This window comes from Oncorhynchus masou, chromosome 25, assembly GCF_036934945.1.
Source record: "Oncorhynchus masou masou isolate Uvic2021 chromosome 25, UVic_Omas_1.1, whole genome shotgun sequence".
Classification (NCBI taxonomy): Eukaryota; Metazoa; Chordata; class Actinopteri; order Salmoniformes; family Salmonidae; genus Oncorhynchus; species Oncorhynchus masou.
In genome coordinates, this window is record NC_088236.1 from 39,254,914 (window position 1) to 39,278,557 (window position 23,644).

Here is a 23,644-nt window from a genome sequence, read left to right on the forward strand (position 1 = left end):
AGCCTTAGAAGGCAATCAAATTGTTTTAGCAAGGAAAGTTAGGTTGCACTGCGGTATAAGTAGAAGATTTCTTAGTACCCATCACTGTACATAATGGTATAACCTTTAGAGTCTCAAGACAATCCAGAGGTGAGGCATGTAATGTAGTGACCTCATGGAGCCTGCTTTACGAACTAGTCTAGTTAGTGGACCCTTTCCAGTCTCAAAAACTTACTACAGAATTTGTTTTAGCAGGTAAGTTGACTGAGAAGACATTCATATTTACAGCAACAACCAGGGGGATAGTTATAGGGGAGAGGAGGGTCGATGAATGAGCCAATAGGAAACTGGGGATGATTAGGTGGCCATGATGGTATGAGGGCCAGATAGGGAATTTAGCCAGGACACCAGGGTGAACACCCCTACTCTTACAATAAGTGCCATGGGATCTTTAGTGATCACAGAAAGTCAGGACACCCGTTTAACAATCCATCCGAAAACACAGCACACTACACAGGGCAATGTCCCTGTGTAGCGTGTCCCTGTGGAGTTTCAGAGGCAAGCCAGAAGTAGGACGCAGGGTTGTAATGTTGCTGACTGAACTGGATCCCACTGCAGGGAGCTAAAAGTACAATACAGCGTGACAAGATCGAGCATCTGATGCTAAAATGAATCCATACATTTTACATGGGTTTTTCTGACCGACACGGCGATAGAGGGAGAGAACGGCTTTCCATTAAGTGTTCCTTTTTTTACCTCCATGAATACGAGATAACCCTGCCTGCTAGGGAGTGATTGTGATGATTTCATTGGATCGGCAGATTGAAAGAGGCAGCATGAAAGATGAAGACATCGATATTGACAAATTAAAATGTCCAGCTTGTAGATACGATGCACGCAGACAATGCACACAGACACAGAAGCAAGCCCTGGGTCACACACTGCATCTATCCACTGGGTTCTCAAAAGGGTTAATTGTGAAGGGGTAAGGTTCTACATGAAATCTTTTTAATTCAGAAAACCCTATGGTTCTAGGTAGCAACACACCCTGACAGCAGACTCACTGTGTGAAACCAGAACTTGACGATGGGGGCGTTGTAGAACTCGTAGATCTTCCGGCCCATGGGGATGAGCCGGTGTCTATTCTGGACCTCCCCCACACCCTTCTTACGAGACGCCTCCGTGCTTACCTTACCCAGCATGGCCTGGGGCATCCCACCCAGAGAGACAGAAAGAAAGAGATGGAGAGAGATACAAAGATACAGGAGAGAGAGAAGAAACAAATTAAAGAGCATTAGAGCTGTTCCTACAGTACACTTTAGTTGCATGAGCATGAGCAAGCACAGGCAAACTCAATCCGGATGTTGCATGTTAGGAACATTGAGTGCTGGTGAGGATGATGACACATATGACGGAGACAAACACTTACGGATCGAGTCTCAGACGACAGTGACGGACAGGAGAGAGAGAGAGAGAGAGCGAGAGAGAGAGAGAGAGAGAGAGAGAGAGAGAAAGCAAAGAAGAGAGAGGACAGCAAGGAGGAAAAAAGATGTCTGACGTCCATTTCTAGGACTCACAGTAACACAGTTTGTCATCCATGACAGGGAGTGTCAAATCCCAGAGGTTATGAACATGGATGCCCATACCACAACACACCGCTGAGGAGTCAGCAAATTGTATTTTATTGTATTGTATTGCATGTTTTTGGAAAACGGAGATACACCTCGCGATGAAAGAGCCAGATGCATGTGAAAATCACAATGCCATGCCAACATGCATATTTAAACTGCATCTGGGTTGGGAGTGTCGGGGATTACAGTGTGTTTTTGGAGGCATCTGAGGATGACTTGCAATACAATACTGATGTATGTAGCATAGCATGTATTTGTATGAACCTGAGTCATAGTTTGGTTCTGGGCTGCATTTGAACATTCAGAAACCAGCAGCTCACAAGGGCAAGCGGAAGAGCTCATGACAGATGTAATCCTTTGGCAGAGTTTATTTTTGGGGTGTCGAAGAACTCTCTCATCAGCATTCTCATAAACTCCTGTTCTCAATGAGTTTTTGCGCCGGCTGGCTGACTAAATGCAGATGACAATATGTACCACAATGTCTATTTAGATGGACCGAGTCACCAATTGTCAGCTCTGTATTAAGCGAGGGTGTTCAAACAGTCAGGCTGTGTCTGAAGTGGAACACTATCCCCTATATAGTGTATTGCTTTTGGCCCTGGGCACGGTTTCCCGATAGCGATAGAACTTAGCCTTGCGAGTGTTTTACCAATGCATCTTTCCAACAACGGCCCAAAACACCACGCAGAGTGAATGTTTGGTAAGTGCTTCGCTGAGGCATGTGTCAAAACTGATAGGCCTGAAAAGAAAGGCTACGCTGCTCTTAGATCAGCTTTCTCCATTCAAATCTTACCTTAACATTCAAATTATTGCACAATACTGATGACGAATCAGCTCCTAGCCAGATATTATTACCTACGGCTGCAAATATTAGGCGGCTTATTGCTTACCCTATAATAATTCACTAAACCCACATTTGGCACGTCGTTGTGCACGTTAGGCTACACATCATAACATTTATTAAGACCAATTACAGACTTCATCATACAAGTAACAAAATGGAACTCAAACAATTAACAGTATTTCAATATGATTGAAATAGGCCTATAGCCTAGGCTATTTATATCTGAATGCACCTATCTCAGTTTAAATTTGAAGCATCTTCTTATTTGTAGTCAACTTAGTTCAGAAGTTATTACAGTCACAGAGAGGCGGATAAACCATGTGATTCTATGTTTAGTAGAGATCTTCTGTGTATAGAAACGCGGGGAGGGCAAAAAGGCATCTAACGACGCACTTCGCTGTTCTACGAGTGGTCTGAGGAAGGCGTTCGATTACGAACGTTTTCAAGTGCAGCGTCACCAACGATGGTTTTGGGAAACAGCTCTGAGATTTAACGATGCTCCTACGAAGGTTCGAGCTATGAACTTAGCCTTAAGATGCTTTTGCGAAACCAGGCCCTGGTCAAAAGCGGTGCACTACACAGGGGATAGGGTGCCATTTCAGACACACCCACAGACTGTGCATCAGCGCAGACCAGGCAGGCAGGCACAGTTAGTAACCTGAGCAGCTTAAAGCTGCTGCCGTAAATCAGATGAGCGACACTCTCTCTTAGCAGCATGCAAGTTGATGCGCGGTTGCCAGCGCCACTGGTGAAAATGAGGGGCAGCAGTCGCATATGGTACTGTACCTCTAGTAAGACCTTGGCTAGGAATGGGAGAGAGGGAGCGAGATAGGGGAAAGAGAGAGGGGAAAAGACAAAGAGAGTGAAAGGAACAGGGAGAGAGAGAGAAGGGGGGAAGGGAAAGGGAGACAGAGAGGGAGGGAAAGCAAAAGAGAGGGGGAAAGGGAAAGGGACACACAGAGAGAGAGAGAGAGAGAGAGAGAGAGACATACACAACGAGCCTAGGCCGGCAAAACAGACTGAGACGCTACAACTCCACAACCACGTCTTCGGCCGCGACCACAGGAAATGAGAAGCGGGACGACAGGTAGGTTTGGGGGCAGGGCAGAGCTGTTCTTACTGCCCCTCTGGTTGGCCGTAATAGGGTAGGGACTAGGCTTGGATCAGTGTGTAGGGACAATAATAATGGAGTGTGTTTGTTACACTTTTTCTCAATTTCTGAAACACTAAAACCCATTGGCTGAACAAAGTTCTCAGTTGCCTGGACTCATTCAGCTAATTACGCAGTCTGTTGTCAATACCTTAAACCATTTCACATGGTAAAACACAATTTGCAGGTCTCACTTATACTTTTCAGCAAAACTATAAACACATGGCAAGAAAGAGGGCAAGAAAGACGAAGAGGAGGACGAAGAGGAAGACAAAGAGTGGAAATTTCTGATGAAATTCGAGCAACAGTTATAGACCAAGTTCTTGTCCATGGACCGACAATGCGGGAAGCAGGACTTAGAGTGCAACCCAATTTGAGCCAATGTTCTGTGTCCACCATAGTAAGGACGTTCAGAGAAGAGAACAGGTACAGGATACTAATGTATTTTTGTAATTGCAAATTTACTGTACTACAATATATGCAGCTGTTAGACATGTGTAAAGTTAATCACTGTATGTATTGTACTGCATGAATATGTTTTGTAACTGCACAACTACTTTTTGTAGAATTGCAAGGCTGCCACATGCAGGTGGAAGGACAGCTATATTCACTCAGGCACAAGAGGCCGTTATAGTTGGCATGGTCCTTCAAGATAATGCAATACGACTCAGAGAAATCCAGGAACGAGTGATACAAGACAACACACACTTCCAGGGATTCGACAGTGTGAGCATTTCCACAATTGACCGTGTCCTCCATCGTAACAGGATGCGAAGATAACAAGTTTACAGAGTACCTTTTGAGCACAACTCACCAAGGGTGAAAGAACTGCGAGCTCAGTATGTGCAAGTAAGTGTACATTCAGAAACATTTACTGTAATCCAGATTGTCTACAGTACTAACACATACTATGTGAATGACATTACTCTTCAGTACATACAATGTATGTGAATCAGAAGCCTAATTGTACTCTACAGTAAAGCACTGTCTCTGCACGACTTACAAAATCCGACATACAGTGTGTTGTATTTCTACACAGACAATATTTGACTTGGAATCCTTGGACAGACCCCATGAGTTCATCTTTGTCGATGAAGCAGGCTTCAATCTAACAAAGAGGAGAAGGAGAAGCCAAAACATGATTGGACAGCGGGCCATTGTTGAAGTCCCTGGTCAACGAGGTGGCAATGTCACAATCTGTGCTGCTATCAGCAACCATGGTGTTCTACATCACCATGTTACACTCGGGCCATATAACACCCAGCACCTTCTAAGATTTATTGCCAATCTAAGAGATATTTTATTTGAGCAACAGGTTCAAGAGCAGCAGGGTCAAGAGCTAAATGAGAATCCCATTCCCACCTATGTGATAGTGTGGGACAATGTCAGTTTCCACCGAGCTGCTCAGTTAAGGGAATGGTTTAACATCAATGGGCAGTTTATGAACTTGTACCTCCCTCCATACTCGCCTTTCCTGAATCCGATTAAGGAGTTTTTCTCCTCTTGGAGATGTAAAGTGTATGATAGACAACCCTACATCAGAGTAAATCTGCTGCAAGCCATGGATTTAGCCTGTGGTGATATAGGTGAGGAATCATGTCAGGGCTGGATACGGCACACAAGAGGCTTCTTCTCCCGTTGCCTCAGGAGGGACAATATTGCTTGTGATGTCGACAAAGACAAGAAGAAGCACACACGTTTACTCCTTTGTTTTTTTTCCCTTTTAGTATTGTATACTGTAGTACAGTGCATTGTAGGCTGTATACTGTACAATGGACAAATTGTATGGCCCTAAACATTGTGCTTTCCATTTATTAACAGTACTGACTGCTGCAGGGTACAGTACTGTAAAAAATAGGGGTACAAGGAGGAGGAAGAACTAAAAACTAAATTGCAAAGAGCAAAGCAGGGTCGTAATTTCTGATCAATTTTGAGCTACTATGATAGAACATGTTTTCGTTCATCAAAAGACAATGACGGAAAAATATGAATCTTTTTTTGGATTAAAAATGTACTTCTCCCTGAGAATGTGTTTTCTATTTTTCAGGTGTATGGTTTACTGACTGCTTGAGAGTGTATATCATTTTCATCACCTTGTTTATGATTTGAGAGCAGTGTTTGATTCTGAACACAGGTAAAACTGTATTGAGGCGAATGTTTCATTTTGCGAGAGGAGTCAGAGGTTATGTAAATAGTGCTTGAAGATGAGGTTTGGAGCAAGGTTTCAGAAAGTGTGTTTTAGCAATTGAGAAAAACTAGAGAGAGAGAGAGAGAGAGAGAGAGAGAGAGAGACTAAAGTGTGTGTACTTTAAGCTGGACATAGAAGTCGCCCCTTAACCACAGATCTCGGATCCAACCTGAACCATTTTTTTTTGGGGGGGGGGGGGGGGGGGTTGAAAATATATCTGACAATGAAAAGCTGGGCAGGGGCAACTGTGCTTCGAATTTTGTTTAGTTGAGGGGCAGGAGCTGGCTAAGGGTGTGTTCGAAATGGCCCCCTATTCCCTATATAGTAGGGAATACTAACAGGCTTCCATTTCAGACGCAACCTACGTGTGTATAGTCTGAAGGCAGGGCTGAGGTGGGTGCTCTCACCACGGAGTTGTACTGCGTCTCACAGTAGGATCTTACTGTGAACTCCATGTCCTCTTCCTCCTTTTCTTTGGCGGGCTCGGGCTCTTCCTCCTCCTTCTCCTGCAGGTAGGTGTCCTGGTCTTGAGGCATGTACGACATCTCATCCTTGTTCTTAAACTCCAGACTCAGGATGGACGGAGGCAGCAGCAGGCCCAAGATCACCTGGGCAGGGGGGTGGAGTTAGACACATGGAGGGGCAATACACACAAACAGGTACAGGGACGCTGCTTCAAAAGTTGTCACGTTGGGAGAGTTATGGTCATATTGCATGGGTCCACTGCATGTCAGTGTTTTCGCCGATCAAGTGACAGACTTGTTCCTTTCCATTCTTCCCAAAGCAAATGTTATGAATACCCATGGTAATACCCATACTATGGTAAATCCCTCACATCTTGCAACTTTGATATTAAAAGTTGCTCAAATGTCTTGTTGAACCAGTGGATCTGTATAAAGACACAGGTGAGCACACACACATCCACGCCACACACACTCACAAATACACACATACACGCAGACACACAGACACCACCATTCGTATCCCACATGTCCATATTATTTTGGAGCTCGTCACTGTGAAATTGCTTAATGCTATGGCTGACGTGCAGTGAGATAGTATGCGTGTTTGATCCAGTGGAGACGAGCGAGCTTATCTGAGAATCAATTAAAGAGGCATTAGTCCAGACAGCTAGAGATGGTTAGAGTAGCAGAGAAATGAGAAGAACACACAGCCAGGGGATAAAGGATATAGTCAAGCTGTAAACACCTCCACTACATTAAAGTCAGACAAAAGGGGGATGAGGGGCGTGAGAGAGGGGTATTAGGGAGTGGAATGTAAAGGGAAGTGTCGTTAAACTGTAGAGGGAGATATCTGTTTCAGGTCTGCGGCAGCAGGCCAGAGTCGTATCCATTAGTGCACACTGTAGAAAAACATTTTGCAACAAAATACGAAAACAAGCGTTTCTCATTGGACAAGTTCAGGTAGTGCCTTCCTGTTTCAGTCTGTTTTCTTCCGTCTGGTGCCTAGTGAATACAACCCAGACAGGGAGGTGTGTGTGGTGGGGTTTTATAGGTCATGAGTCTGTTTACCAACCAGCTCTATACTGCACCTGGATTCATCCTTGATCCTTCTACACACAACCAACCAGCGGCCCCATGCACAGCTACTCAAAATAAGAAATGACTGTCCCCTTTCATGACCTAAGCAGCTGTATGCTGTCAAACCTCAGCCAACTCATTGGCTAACCTACTTGCCTGGGCTGAGTAATAGCACAAACCTTTACAGTGTAACTGTAGGTGAGTAAATCAAGATGAACAGTGTTAGGAATGGTCAAACGACAGCTCAAATATGGGATATCGTTAGCCATTATGCCCAGCGGGTCAAACAGGGTAATTGCAACACGTTTTTCCAGCTGGGTAATGCTTCACCTTCAATTAAAATCTACAGTAGTCTACAATAAAATCTACTTCCATAAGTATGTCTGTCAGTCAGATGGTCAACCTCTGAAACCCCATTTAGACAATGCACCGTGTGACCCCTGGCCCGTCTGACCTTCAGCCCAGAGTTCTTGCGCATGCGCAGGCGTCCCATCCACATGTCAGTGAGCAGCATCTGGCTGCAGGTGTGGGCGATGAAGTCACGGTGCTTGGCGGCCACGGCCAGCTGCAGGCAGGTGGCATTACTCCAGTTCTTCAGCTCATAGGTTAGCAACTTCATGGCCATCTGCTCATCCTGCTTGTATGACTGGTCCAGCAGCTCCACAGCCAACTGTCCAAACTCTCTGAAACACACACATAGGATGTCACACAGGGAATGTTTGAGATGAAATACACTACATTGTAGTTTGACATATAAACATAATTAAGATAATTAACATAATTAAGGCGGTGGCCCGTTCCTGTAGGTTCATGCTCTACAACATCCGCAGAGTACGACCCTTCCTCACACAGGAAGCCGCGCAGGTCCTAATCCAGGCACTTGTCATCTCCCGTCTGGATTACTGCAACTCGCTGTTGGCTGGGCTCCCTGCCTGTGTCATTAAACCCCTACAACTCATCCAGAACGCCGCAGCCCGTCTGGTGTTCAACCTTCCCAAGTTCTCTCACGTCACCCCACTCCTCCGCTCTCTCCACTGGCTTCCAGTTGAAGCTCACATCCGCTACAAGACCATGGTGCTTGCCTACGGAGCTGTGAGGGGAACGGCACCGCAGTACCTCCAGGCTCTGATCAGGCCCTACACCCAAACAAGGGCACTGCGTTCATCCACCTCTGGCCTGCTCGCCTCCCTACCACTGAGGAAGTACAGCTCCCGCTCAGCCCAGTCAAAACTGTTCGCTGCTCTGGCCCCCCAATGGTGGAACAAACTCCCTCACGACGCCAGGACAGCGGAGTCAATCACCACCTTCCGGAGACACCTGAAACCCCACCTCTTTAAGGAATACCTAGGATAGGATAAAGTAATCCTTCTCACCCCCCCTTAAATGATTTAGATGCACTATTGTAAAGTGGCTGTTCCACTGGATGTCATAAGGTGAATTCACCAATTTGTAAGTCGCTCTGGATAAGAGCGTCTGCCAAATGACTTAAATGTAAATGTAAATGTTAAGTGTTATACCATGGCATTGTTAAATACCCCTTTCTGATTGGCTTGAAGGGCATTCTAGAGCGTGCATTATTTCCCTATAACGCACAGTATATTTGCACGGTAGAATTCAATGGCTATAGTTTATTTTTACAAGATTTGTTTGAGCTGCTTTTGAATGTGTAAGTCGAATTGAAAACAGTATTGGTATTGTTGATTTTTTATTTTATTTTTTATAGTAAGCTAGGACTGATGGTTTGATTAGCTAAACTAGCAAGTCTGTTTGTTTGGATACCACAGCAACTACTGTAGCTATCTAGTAAACCTGCTCGCTGCTTTTTAAAATACATTTGACCTTTATTTTATTTAACCTTTATTTACTTCAGTGGATGTTGAACACATTTCTACCAGCAAATGAACATATTTCTAGTGGCAATTATGTTAAAGTATAGCCATGGTATGATTTGAATATGTTGGTAACCTGTTGTATCATACAGCACCAACATTAAAGCACAAACATTCAAATTCCATTACATACCCATATAAGCGTTCTGAGAGAGATGCCAACAGAGCGTTCGCAGTCTATTTTCTAGGCTGTGCCTCTTATATCATGGAAAGTTTTGCTACACACATGAAAACGCACATATACAAACACACACGCACGCCCACGCACGCACACACACACACGCACGCACGCACGCACACACACACACACACACACACACACACACACACACGCGCGCACACACACTTTATGTACACACACTAGTCAAAGGATTAAGATAAGACTTCAACAGCAAGCTGGTCAAAATCTCTGCGGAAAATACAAACCAAATGGGTTTGCACTTGGCAGAAAGAGTGGTGTCAGGGCTTTGAGGAGTATGGCAGTATGTGTTTGTGTGTGTGTGTGTGTGTGTGTGTGTGTGTGTGTGTGTGTGTGTGTGTGTGGCACCTGGGAGTTCTTTCCTATAACCAACTTCCAACATTTCCATAACAGTCTTTTTAATTGAGCAGGAACACACACACACACACACACACACACACAGACACTTTCATCCCACACACATGCCATTAGCTAAACTACATGTGTGTCATTAGCTAGAGTATGTGTGTTGGTATTATTAGTTGCATTTATCTATGGCGTCCTATGAGATCTGTGTGTTATCTAAAGCAGGTCACGATGTGAGGAGGAGTGTGGATGCTGCTCCATTGCAGACTCCCAGCTCAACTTTAATCATTCAGAAGAAAACTTTCCATAAGAGGCACAGCCTAGAAAACAGACTGCGCACGCTCTGTTAGCATCTCTCTCAGAACACTTATATGGGTGTGTAATGGAATTTTAATGTTTGTGCTTTTCTTATAACTATTTTCTGTGTTCTATCTATGTGCTGTTCTATGAACCAATTTCTGTGTTCATGCAAGTGGCTGAACAAATCCTCACTATCAGCAGCTGCAATTTCGCAGTACGCCCAGACCTTGTTTTGAGAATGAACGAAAGATATCTCAGTTTCAAGGTCTCAGCTTAGAGATAAGAAGCCTCGTGAGATATTGGTCTGTCACATGTTGTGAACCAGTATTGGTCAGTCACATGAATGAAACAAAACAGAAATGATTAATTAATTATGCTAAATCATGCAAACATAACTTGTCTGTGTATAGCCATATAGAAGACAACTGCTGGGACTGCCCAGGCAGAGCTCCTGATTGACATGTGTAGTATGGTGCATTGAGTTGTTTGGAACCTCTTCAGCATGCTGACAAATAAACAATGATTCATTTAAGATTGACTTTGAGTGTCCCTGTGTAAGAATTTCCATGGCAATTTTGTGTCACGAACTGGATTATGGATTCTGCCTGTGGAGCTTTCCAGTGGGGGTCTGTGAGTAAAACTGGTGTCACATTTTATGAAGCGCGAGGGACATTCCGATCTAACCAAAAGAGGACGAGGACCCAACCAGACCAGACCCTTGCTATGGGCCTCCCAGGAGGAGACACATCATCTGTGAACAATTGATGGCAACTGATTTAAGTAAGTCAATGTAAATGAACCTGTATAAATATATATACAACCAATAAAAATGAACATAAATATGTAGAAGCAGGGTACCACTAGCCTACAAGATAACACAAGGTGTTTTTGATTTCGGGGTGTTATTTACATTTATGGGAAGGGGCAAGACTATAGAGCCTATAGAGACCATAGTATTTATGCAATTCTAAACTATTTATACTATGATGCTGAGTGACTATAGATGCTGTAGGGACCATAGATGCTATAACTATAGGGACTATGGTGCTATGATATGGGATAATAAGCTGAACGATTGATATTTGGATAACAAGAGCTGATTGGCATTTGGATAAGAAATTATTGAAATTATTACTAATAAGATTGGAATTTGACATTAGGATAATTAGCTGATTGCAATGTTGATAATAAGAGGATGGAAATTAAGCTATTTAGTATTGAGTGAATCAGAGCTGTCAGGGGACTAGCTTAGATGTGAAAGAGGTGAATGAATGCCACAACCAGTTCTCTGTGAGCTGAGTTTTCCAGTTCTGTGTGAGCGGATCTGTAACGTTATCTAGGGGTCTGTCCAACACTGCCATTGGATCTACAGGTAGAGGATAACATGTCTCAGAAATCATATACATAACATGTCTCAGAAGATAACATGTCTCGTTAGTGACGAGGAAAACATGTCTCGGAGATTAACACGACTTTAGATTATATGAGGATAATGGAATTGGATGTATAATGTTATCATGTTATTTTGATGTATAATGTTATCTCCATTATGAAAGAAGAGAGAACTATTTCCAAAAACGCTGTTAAATAGAACTAGTGTAAATGTCAAACCCCTGTATGAATAGAACACGAGTCTAGAGGAGGAATTTGTAATGTAACACAAATGTATAATGGGTTACTAGAGTTAAAGTGACATAATATTGCGTACAATACTATGACGATCTGATGAAGTAAGTATAGAAACATAATAATAATATAAACCTGCACACCCACACGTAGACGTACGTGAGTGGTGAACAAAGTATTCTGAGGAATGTTCAGAATGGTCCCTTTATGGGCCATTTGAGGTATGATAAGGTTAAAGCGTTGTATGGGACTTGACTTTCCCATAACCAATAAAACTATAAAGAGAAAAGTAGAAGATTTCCTCCAGCCTGTTAATGCATTTTGAAACAAGCCCATACCTTGTTAAATAGAACCAATGATTTTCTGTATTCATCTACTCAAGTTTAAATGGACAGAGCATGCCATCTACTGGGGACTGAGACCGTGTCAACAAGTTGATATATATTGATCCCTCCAAAGCATTACACATGAATCTCAAAATAATTCACATTTAATAAATATTGAAGCAGAAAGTGAGATAGAGATTGGGGATAATAATATAGAGTGGCTTGTTGAAGGTATACACACTGAAATCAAACAGGCTGTGAAAAACACAGTGGGGAAATTAGGGACAGTTTGTACATAATTGTATGTCAATGCAACAGGTCAAAAAGATTAAGATTAAAAGAAAAGTGTTTACTTTAGAAGGTGCCCAACTCAGCTTTACCATATCATCTGATATGTCTGAAGTAAAAATGTGTTTGAAGTATAATTCTGTATACACAACAATGTATTGAGACTTCCCACCCAAGATGCAGTAAACTCAATTAATGATTACAACATTTTAGGACGGATTAAAATGTAACATAGTTTTTTTTCTTTTCTTCCAGGACCGATGGAATGTCCGCTACCAAGGATTGTTTTTCAAGTTGATCAATGATTCTCCCTTTGAAAGTATTCATGAGGCAATGCCTTGGGAGAGCAGTTAAAAGTGCCCTGATCCAGCTGTTAAGGGACCTCCCAAATTAAGCAAGGCCTGGCCATTTTGTTTGTCTTTTACCCTACAAATTTTGCAACACACACATGCCAGTACCCACACACAAACCACTTGTTAATTAATATTTATTAGTTTGATTTAGAAGTGTGTTTGTGGTGTTTTTTCACCACAAACACAGGATGCTCTACTCAGATGATCGTTTCTATTGTCAGAGTCTTGGTTACACACATGTAAATTCTCTTGATTAGAAGAAATGTACTGAAAAACCCAATGTTAACCTAATACACAACATGTTTGAAATGTTTGAAATATCTTTAAATAATGTCTGATATGCAGGAAAACAAACACTCACTTAATTGGGCTGACTGACCTCTGACCTCTGTTCTGACTTCCTGGTGAGGCCTAATCACCTCATTTTTATTTTTTTTAATGTTTATTTCACCTTTATTTAACCAGGTAGGCCAGTTGAGAACAGGTTCTCATTTACAACTGCGACCTGGCCAAGATAAAGCATAGCAGTGCGACAAAAACAACAACACAGAGTTACAAATAAACAAACGTACAATAACACAAAAGAAAAGAAAAATAGAAAGATATATGTACAGTGTGTGCAAAGGTAGAAGAGTAAGGAGGTAGGCAATAAATAGGCCATAGAGGTGAAAATAATTACAATTTAGCATTAATACTGGAGTGATATATGTGCAGATGATGATGTGCAAGTAGAGATATTGGGGTGCAAAAGAGCAAGAGGGTAAGTAATAATATGGGGACGAGGTAGTCGGGTGTGCTATTTACAGATTGGCTGTGTACAGGTACAGTGATCGGTAAGATGCTCTGACAGCTGATGCTTAAAGTTAGAGAGGGAGATATACAGTTGAAGTCGGAAGTTTACATACACTTAGGTTGGTGTCATTAAAACTTGTTTTTAAACCACTCCACAAATGTCTTGTTATCAAACTATAGTTTTGGCAAGTCGGTAAGTCATTTTTTCAACAATTGATTACAGATAGATTATTTCATCATTCACTGTATCACAATTCCAGTGGGTCAGAAGTTTACATACATTATGTTGACTGTGCCTTTAAACAGCTTGGAAAATTCCAGAAAATTATGTCATGGCTTTAGAAGATTCTGATAGGCTAATTGACATCATTTGATTCAATTGGAGGTGTACCTGTGGATGTATTTCAAGGCCTACCTTTAAACTCAGTGCCTCTTTGATTGAAATCATGGGAAAATCAAAAGAAATCAGCCAAGACCTCGGAAAAAAATTGTAGACATCCACAAGTCTGGTTAATCCTTGGGAGCAATTTCAAATGCCTGATGGTACCATGTTCATCTGTACAAACAATAGTACGCAAGTATAAACACCATGGGACCACGCAGCCATCATACCGCTCAGGAAGGAGACGCATTCTGTCTCCTAGAGATGAACGTACTGTGGTGTGAAAAGTGCAAATCAATCCCAGAACAACAGCAAAGGACCCTGTGAAGATGCTGGAGGAAACCGGTACAAAAGTATCCATATCCACAGTAAAACAGAATGCGTCTCCTATATCGATATAACCTGAAAGGCCGCTCAGCAAGGAAGAATCCATTGCTCCAAAACCACCATGAAAAAGCCAGACTACCGTTTACAACTGCACAATTTTGGGATAAATGTCCTCTGGTCTGAACTGTTTGGCCATAATGACCATCGTTATGTTTGGAGGAAAAAAGGGGAGGCTTGCAAGCCGAAGAACACCATCCCAACCGTGAAGCACGGGGGTGGCAGCATCATGTTGTGGGGGTGCTTTGCCGCAGGAGGGACTGGTGCAGTTCACAAAATAGTGATTGAAGCAAAATCTCAAGACATCAATCAGGAAGTTACAGCTTGGTTGCCAATGGGTCTTCCAAATGGACAATGACCCCAAGCATACTTCCAAAGTTGTGGCAAAATGGCTTAAGGACAACAATTCAAGCTATTGGAGTGGCCATCACAAAGCCCTGACCTCAATCCTACAGAAAATTTGTTGGCAGAACTGAAAAAGTGTGTGTGAGCAAGGAGGCCTACAAACCTGACTCAGTAACACCAGCTCTGTCTGGAAGAATTAGTCAAAACTCACCCAACGTATTGTGGGAAGCTTGTGGAAGGCTACCTGAAATGTTTGACCCAAGGTAAACAATTTAAAGGCAATGTATGTAAACTTCTGACCCACTGGGAATGTGATGAAAGAAATTTAAAGCTGAAATAAGTCATTCTCTCTACTTTTCTTCTGACATTTCACATTCTTAAATAAAAGTGGGGATCCTAACTGACCTAAGACAGGGAACCTTTACTAGGATTAAATGTCAGGAATTGTGAAAAGTGAGTTTTAATGTATTTGGCTTAGGTGTATGTAAACTTACGACTTCAACTGTAAAACTCCAGCTTCAGAGATTTTTGCAATTCGTTCCAGTCAATGGCAGCAGAGAACTGGAAGGAGAGGCGGCCAAAGGAGGTGTTGGCTTTGGGGATTACCAGTGTAATGTATCTACTGGAGTGTGTGCTACGGGTGGGTGCTGCTATGGTGACCAGTGAGCTGAGATAATGCGAGGCTTTACCTAGCAAAGACTTATAGATGACCTGGAGCCAGTGGATTTGGCAATGAATATGTAGTGAGGGCCAGCCAACAAAAGCATACAGGTCGCAGTGGTGGGTAGTATATGGTTTGGTGACAAAAACGGATGGCATTGTGATAGAGTACATTCAGTTTGCTGAGTAGAGTGTTGAGGGCTATTTTGTAAATGACATCGCCGAAGTCCAGGATAGGGAGGATAAACAGTTTTACGAGGGTATGTTTGGTGGCATGAGTGAAGGAGGCTTTGTTGCGAAATAGGAAGCCGATTCTAGATTTAATTTTGGATTGGAGATGTTTAATGTGAGTCTGGAAGGAGAATTTACAGTCTAACCGGACACGTAGGTATTTGTAGTTGTCCACATATTCTAGGTCAGAACCATCCAGGGTAGTGATGCTAGTCAGGCGGGAGGGTGTGGGCAGCAATCGGTTGAAGAGCATGCACCTAGTTTTACTAGCATTTAAGAGCTGTTAGAGGCCACAGAAGGAGTTGAAGCTCGTTTGGAGGTTTGTTAGCACAGTGTCCAAAGAAGGGCCAGATGTATACAGAATGGTGTCGTCTGCGTAGAGGTGGATCAGAGAATCACCAGCAGCAAGAGCGACATAATTGATATATACAGAGAAATTTGGCCCGAGAATTAAACCCTGTGGCACCCCCATAGAGACTGCCAGAGGTCCGGACAACAGGCCCTCTGATTTGACACACTGAACTCTATCTGAGAAGTAGTTGATGAACCAGGCGATGCACTCATTTGAGAAGCCAAGGCTATTGAGTCTGCCGATAATAATGTGGTGATTGACAGAGTTGAAAGCTTTGGCCAGGTCAATAAAGAAGGCTGAACAGTACTGTCTTTTATCATTGGCGGTTATGATATAGTTTAGGACCTTGAGCTGAGGTTTACCCATGAGGTGTACCCATGACCAGCTGGAAACCAGATTGCATAGTGGAGAAGGTTACTATGTGATTCGAAATGGTCGGTGATCTGTTTATTTACTTGGCTTTCGAAGATTTTAGAAAGGCAGGGCAGGAGGGACATAGGTCTATAACAGTTTGAGCCTAAGGTGTCTCCCCCTTTGAAGAGGGGATGACCGCAGCAGCTTTCCAATCTTTGGGGATCTCAGACGATACGAAAGAGAGGTTGACTAGGCTAGTAATCGGCAGATAATTTAAAAAAGAGAGGGTTCAGATTGTCTAGCCCAGCTGATTTGTAGGGATCCAGATTTAGGGAGGGGTTGCCAGGTGAAAAGCATGGTCAGCCATGGAAAAATGCTTATTGAAATTATCGATTATCGTAGATTTATCGGTGGTGACAGTGTTTCCTATCCTTAGTGCAGTGGGCAGCTGGGAGGAGGTGCTCCTATTCTACATGGACTTTACAGTGTCCCTGTCACGTTCTGACCATAGTTCTTGTGTATTTTCCTTGTTTTAGTGTTGGTCAGGACATGAGCTGGGTGGGCATTCTATGTCGTGTGTCTAGTTTGTCTATTTCTATGTTTGGCCTGATATGGTTCTCAATCAGAGGCAGGTGTTAGTCATCGTCTCTGATTGGGAACCATATTTAGGTAGCTTGTTTTGTGTTGGGGTTGGTGGGTGATTGTTTCCTGTCTTTGTGTTCTCTGCACCAGATAGGACTGTTTTGGTTTTGCCACATTTGTTATTTTGTATTTGTGTTCATGTTTAGTTTTCTTATTAAAAAACATGAACTCTAACCACGCTGAATTTTGGTCCTCCTCTCCTTCGACGGAAGAAAGCCGTTACAGTCCCAAAACCTTTTGGAATTAGTGCTATAGTAAGCAAATTTCTGTTTGAAAAAGCTAGCCTTAGCTTTCCTAACTAACTGAGTATATTGGTTCCTGACTATCAGCAGCTGCAATTTGGCAGTACGCCCAGACTTTCTTTTGAGAACAAATGAAGCATTCATCAGTTTCAATGTCTCAGCTTAGAGATAAGAAGCTTGTGAGGTATTGGTCTGTCACATGTTATGAACCAGTATTGGTCGGTCATATGAATAAAACAAAATGGTAATGATTAGGTAATTATACTACATCATGCAAATATAACTTGTTTGTGTAAAAACATCTGCTGGGACTGCCCAGGCAGAGCTCCTGATTGACATGTGCACTATGGTGCATTGAGTTGGTTGGAACCTCTACAGCGTCCTGACAAATAAACAATGATTAATTTATGAATGACTTTGAGTGTCCCTTTGTAAGAATTTCTATGACAGCTGTATGGATGAATGACTGTTTGTGTGTGTGTGTGTGTGTGTGTGTGTGTGTGTGTGTGTGTGTGTGTGTGTGTGTGTGTGTGTGTGTGTGTGTGTGTGCTTGTGCATGTGGGTATGTTCAGTTGTGGGTATGCAGATGTGTCTATGTGTGGCACACTCTACAAGCGATTATGTGTGATTGCTTGGCTGATTGTATGTGTGTGTTTCTTTTCAGCTCTATGTATATGTGTCTTGTGGTCTATAGTACCTGGAGTTGTGGTTGAGCTCCTGTGAGATGTCGTCCACCATGTCGTTCTCAGAGGCCTCGTGGGCCATGGCCTTGCACAGCTTACAGGCCACCAGGGCTTTGGCCATGGCCTCCTCCCCGTGCTGCCAGAAGAACAGCGCCATCTTCTGTCTCTTCATCAGCACGGCCCACACCATCAGCTCGTGGAAGGGGAAGGGGAAATGGTTGATCTCAGGGTCGTCCAGGTCAATGTCCACCTCCTCCTCCCGCTTACGTGTAGTCTTCTGGCGACTCCTCCGGATCGGCATGTCATCCTGCCTCAGGCCGCAAAAGACGAGAGCAGAGACATGGATTCATGGGTTTTTGGATGTGATGCTCAGCCTTTGCCCATCGAGGGAGACAAACATACATTTAGAGAGAGTGTGATCATGTAATATAATTCACACTGGCTAAGGCCTTGGAGAGATGGATGAAGTACCATGGCATGAAAGTACCGAGAGTTGAGAACTGTGAAAAGGCCTTGTTGTTTAATGTCTGTCTGCTTGCTTAGGATATTCTGACATTTTTTCCAATATTTATTCAGGTATTTCCATATTACTTCTATATCTCATTCAACTGATATCTAAACTCAGTTACACCATCTCTGTCAGCACGAATGGGCCAAAATTCACCCAACTTATTTTGGGAAGCTTGTGGAAGGCTACCCGAAACGTTTGACCCAAGTTAAACAATTTAAAGGCAATGCTACCAAATACTAATTGAGTGTATGTAAACTTCTGACCCACTGGGAATGTGATGAAAGAAATAAAAGCTGAAATAAATCCTTCTCTCTACTATTATTCTGACATTTCACATTCTTAAAATAAAGTGGTGATCCTAACTGACCTAAGACAGGGAATTTTTACTAGGATTAAATGTCAGGAATTGTGAAAAACTGAGTTTAAATGTATTTGGCTAAGGTGTATGTAAACTTCCGACTTCAACTGTAAGTATTCAGACCCTTTGCTATGAGACTTGAAATTGAGCTCAGGTGAATCCTGTATCCATTGATCATCCTTGAGTTGTATCCACAACTTGATTGGAGTCCACCTGTGTTAAATTCAATTGATTGGACATAATTTGGAAAGGTACACACCTGCCTATATAAGGTCCCACAGTTGACAGTGCATGTCAGAGCAAAAATCAAGCCATTAGGTCAAAGGACATATTCGTAGAGCCTAGAGACAGGATTGTGTCAAGGCAAAGATCTGGGGAAGGGTACCAACACATTTATTCAGCATTGAAAGTCCCCAAGAACACTATGGCCTCCATCATTCTTAAATGGAAGAAGATTGGACACACCAAGACTCTTCCTAGAGCTGGCCGCCTGGCCAAAATGAGCAATCAGGGGAGAAGAGCCTTGGTCAGGGAGGTGACCAAGAACCCGATGGTCACTCTGACAGAGATCCAGAGGTCCTCTGTGGAGATGGGAGAACCTTCCAGAAGGACAACCATCTCTGCAACACTAAACCAATCAGGCCTTTATGGTAGTGAGGCCAGACGGAAGCCACTCCTCATTAAAAGGCACGACAGCCCACTTGGAGTTTGCCAAAAGGCACCTAAAGGACTCTCAGACCATGATAATTTTTTTTATCTGGTCTTTTGAAACCAAGATTAAACTATTTGGCCAAGCGTCACGTCTGGAGGAAACCTGGCACCATCCTTACGATGGTTGTTGTTATGTTTTTCAGCGTCAGGGACTGGAAGACTTGTCAGGATCGAGGCAAAGATGAACGGAGAAAAGTACAGAGAGATCCTTGATGAAAACCTGCTTCAGAGCGCTCGGAACCTCAGATTGGGGCGAAGGTCCACCTTCCAACAGGACAACAACCCTAAGCACAGCCAAGACAACGCAACGCAGGACTGGCTTCGGGACAAGTCTCGGAATGTCCTTGAGTGGCCCAGCCGGAGCCAGAGTCTCTGGGGAGACCAGAAAATAGCTGTGCAGCGACGCTCCCCATCCAACCTAACGGAGCTTGAGAGGATCTGCAGAGAGGAATGGGAGAAACTCCCCAAATACAGGTGTGCCAAGCTTGTAGCATCATGCCCAAGAAGACTCGAGGCTGTAATCACTACCAAAGGTGCTGAGTAAAGGGTCTAAATATTTACAGTGCCTTGCGAAAGTATTCGACCCCCTTGAACTTTGCGACCTTTTGCCACATTTCAGGCTTCAAACATAAAGATATAAAACTGTATTTTTTTGTGAAGAATCAACAACAAGTGGGACACAATCATGAAGTGGAACGACATTTATTGGATATTTCAAACTTTTTTAACAAATCAAAAACTGAAAAATTGGGCGTGCAAAATTATTCAGCCCCCTTAAGTTAATACTTTGTAGCGCTACCTTTTGCTGTGATTACAGCTGTAAGTCGCTTGGGGTATGTCTCTATCAGTTTTGCACATCGAGAGACTGAAATTTTTTCCCATTCCTCCTTGCAAAACAGCTCAAGCTCAGTGAGGTTGGATGGAGAGCATTTGTGAACAGCAGTTTTCAGTTCTTTCCACAGATTCTCGATTGGATTCAGGTCTGGACTTTGACTTGGCCATTCTAACACCTGGATATGTTTATTTTTGAACAATTCCATTGTAGATTTTGCTTTATGTTTTGTATCATTGTCTTGTTGGAAGACAAATCTCCGTCCCAGTCTCAGGTCTTTTGCAGACTCCATCAAGTTTTCTTCCAGAATGGTCCTGTATTTGGCTCCATCCATCTTCCCATCAATTTTAACCATCTTCCCTGTCCCTGCTGAAGAAAAGCAGGCCCAAACCATGATGCTGCCACCACCATGTTTGACAGTGGGGATGGTGTGTTCAGGGTGATCAGGTGTTGCTTTTACGCCAAACATAACGTTTTGCATTGTTGCCAAAAAGTTCAATTTTGGTTTCATCTGACCAGAGCACCTTCTTCCACATGTTTGGTGTGTCTCCCAGGTGGCTTGTGGCAAACTTTAAACGGCACTTTTTGTGGATATCTTTAAGAAATGGCTTTCTTCTTGCCACTCTTCCATAAAGGCCAGATTTGTGCAATATACGACTGATTGTTGTCCTATGGACAGAGTCTCCCACCTCAGCTGTAGATCTCTGCAGTTCATCCAGAGTGATCATGGGCCTCTTGGCTGCATCCCTGATCAGTCTTCTCCTTGTATGAGCTGAAAGTTTAGAGGGACGACCAGGTCTTGGTAGATTTGCAGTGGTCTGATACTCCTTCCATTTCAATATTATTGCTTGCACAGTGCTCCTTGGGATGTTTAAAGCTTGGGAGATCTTTTTGTATCCAAATCCGGCTTTAAACGTCTTCACAACAGTATCTCGGACCTGCCTGGTGTGTTCCTTGTTCTTCATGATGCTCTCTGCGCTTTTAACGGACCTCTGAGACTATCACAGTGCAGGTGCATTTATACGGAGACTTGATTACACACAGGTGGATTGTATTTATCATCATTAGTTATTTAGGTCAACATTGGATCATTCAGAGATCCTCACTGAACTTCTGGAGAGAGTTTGCTGCACTGAATGTAAAGGGGCTGAATAATTTTGCACGCCCAATTTTTCAGTTTTTGATTTGTTAAAAAAGTTTGAAATATCCAATAAATGTCGTTCCACTTCATTATTGTGTCCCACTTGTTGTTGAATCTTCACAAAAAAATACAGTTTTATATCTTTATTTTTGAAGCCTGAAATGTGGCAAAAGGTCGCAAAGTTCAAGGGGGCCGAATACTTTCGCAAGGCACTGTATATAAATGTGATACGTCTCTTTTTTTATTCGTAATACATTTGCTAAACATTTATAAAAACCTGTTTTGCTTTGTCATTATTGAATATTGTGTGTAGATTGATGAGGAATTAAAACAACAATTGATCCATTGATCCATTTTAGAATAAGGCTGTAATGTAAAGTAATATGGAAAAGTCAAGAGGTCTGAATACTTTCCGAATGCACTGTAGTAGTCCCCTTTAGTATCAAAGTTTAGTATTGAGGACCTTATAAGTACTAGGTACTTATTATACACATACCTACTGTAGTAACAACATAGGGGCAGCAGGGTAGCCTAGTGGTTAGAGCGTTGGACTAGTAACCGAAAGGTTGAACGTTCGAATCCCTGAGCTGACAAGGTACAAATCTGTCGTTCTGCCCTAGAACAGGCAGTTAACCCACTGATCCTCAGCTGTCATTGAAAATAAGAATTTGTTCTTAACTGACTTGTCTAGTAAAAATTTTAAAATAAAAAATTTAAAATATACAGTGGGGAGAACAAGTATTTGATACACTGCCAATTTGCAGGTTTTCCTACTTCCTACTTACAGTTGAGGTCTGTAATTTATATCATAGGTACACTTCAACTGTGAGAGACGGAATCTGAAACAAAAATCCAGAAAATCACATTGTATGATTTTTAAGTAATTAATTTGCATTTTATTGCATGACATACGTATTTGATACATCAGAAAAGCAGAACTTAATATTTGGCAAAAGCATCCCCAAAGAATGATGTTTCCACCTCCATGCTTCATGGTTGGGATGGTGTTCTTGGGGTTGTACTCATGCTTCTTCTTCCTCCAAACATGGCGAGTGGAGTTTAGACTAAAAAGCTCTATTTTTATCTCATCAGACCACATGACCTTCTCCCATTCCTCCTCTGGATCATCCAGATGGTCATTGGCAAACTTCAGATGGGCCTGGACATGCGCTGGCTTGAGCAGGAGGACCTTGCGTGCGCTGCAGGATTTTAATCCATGACGGCGTAGTGTGTTACTAATGGTTTTCTTTGAGACTGTGGTCCCAGCTCTCTTGAGGTCATTGACCAGGTCCTGCTGTGTAGTTCTGGGCTGATCCCTCACCTTCCACATGATCATTAATGCCCACGAGGTGAGATCTTGCATGGAGCCACAGACCGAGGGTGATTGACCGTCATCTTGAACTTCCATTTTCTAATAATTGCACCAACAGTTACCTTTTCACCACGCTGCTTGCCTATTGTCCTGTAGCCCATCCCAGCCATGTGCAGGTCTACAAATATATCCCTGATGTCCTTACACAGCTCTCTGGTCTTGGCCATTGTGGAGAGGTTGGAGTCTCTTTGATTGAGTGTGTGGACAGGTGTCTTTTATACAGCTAACGAGTTCAAACAGGTGCAGTTAATACAGGTAATGAGTGGAGAACATGAGGGCTTCTTAAAGAAAAACTAACAGGTCTGTGAGAGCCGTAAATCTTACTGGTTGGTAGGTGATCAAATACTTATGTCATGCAATATAATTCAAATTAATTACTTAAAAATGTGATTTTCTGGGTTTTTGTTTTAGATTCCGTCTCTCACAGTTGAAGTGTACCTATGATAAAAATTACAGACCTCTACATACTTTGTAAGTAGGAAAACCTTCAAAATCGGCAGTGTATCAAATACTTGTTCTCCCCACTGTATGTAATGTTATATTTAATAATTACCTTGCACTTACCACATGAATACCTTCAAGTCACTTTGTTTCTAAGGACTTTGCCTTCAGTTACCATAAATGTTTGTATTAAAAGGGCGGTAAAATGAACTTGTGTCTGTTTCCAAGTAGATACAATGTAGTTACTTGTGAAATACCACCACATTGGATGACTCCATCTCATGAAGACAACAGTAAATATGTCGGTGATCTTACCCTGTTGTTTCACTTACAGGGTAGATACAAGGTAAGACGGTTTTAAAATGAAGCCATTGCTAATACCATGCAAACACCAGATACTTGCAGGTCATTAATGCTCTTAATGATTTAGTCAAATTATTGTGTAGACATAATGTACCAAGTAATTTTCCTATAGTTACTAGGTATGTACAGTGCCTTCAGAAAGTATTCGCACCCCTTGACTTTTTCCACATTTTGTTGTGTTACACCCTG

General features: G+C 42.6%; 1 protein-coding gene across 4 annotated transcripts in view; it reads right to left on the reverse strand.

Annotated features, from left to right (window-relative positions):
- Window positions 1-23,644, reverse strand: part of LOC135514303 (transient receptor potential cation channel subfamily M member 3-like) — a 237,460-nt gene that overhangs the window by 26,977 nt on the left and 186,839 nt on the right. For all 4 annotated transcript variants that reach the window (XM_064937692.1, XM_064937691.1, XM_064937690.1 and 1 more), the window contains 4 exons: window positions 17,741-18,033; window positions 7,788-8,016; window positions 6,236-6,400; window positions 1,044-1,184 (listed from right to left, as the gene is read on the reverse strand). In XM_064937692.1, the coding sequence (XP_064793764.1) occupies window positions 1,044-1,184; window positions 6,236-6,400; window positions 7,788-8,016; window positions 17,741-18,033 (828 nt within the window). The remainder of the gene's footprint in view (window positions 1-1,043; window positions 1,185-6,235; window positions 6,401-7,787; window positions 8,017-17,740; window positions 18,034-23,644) is intronic.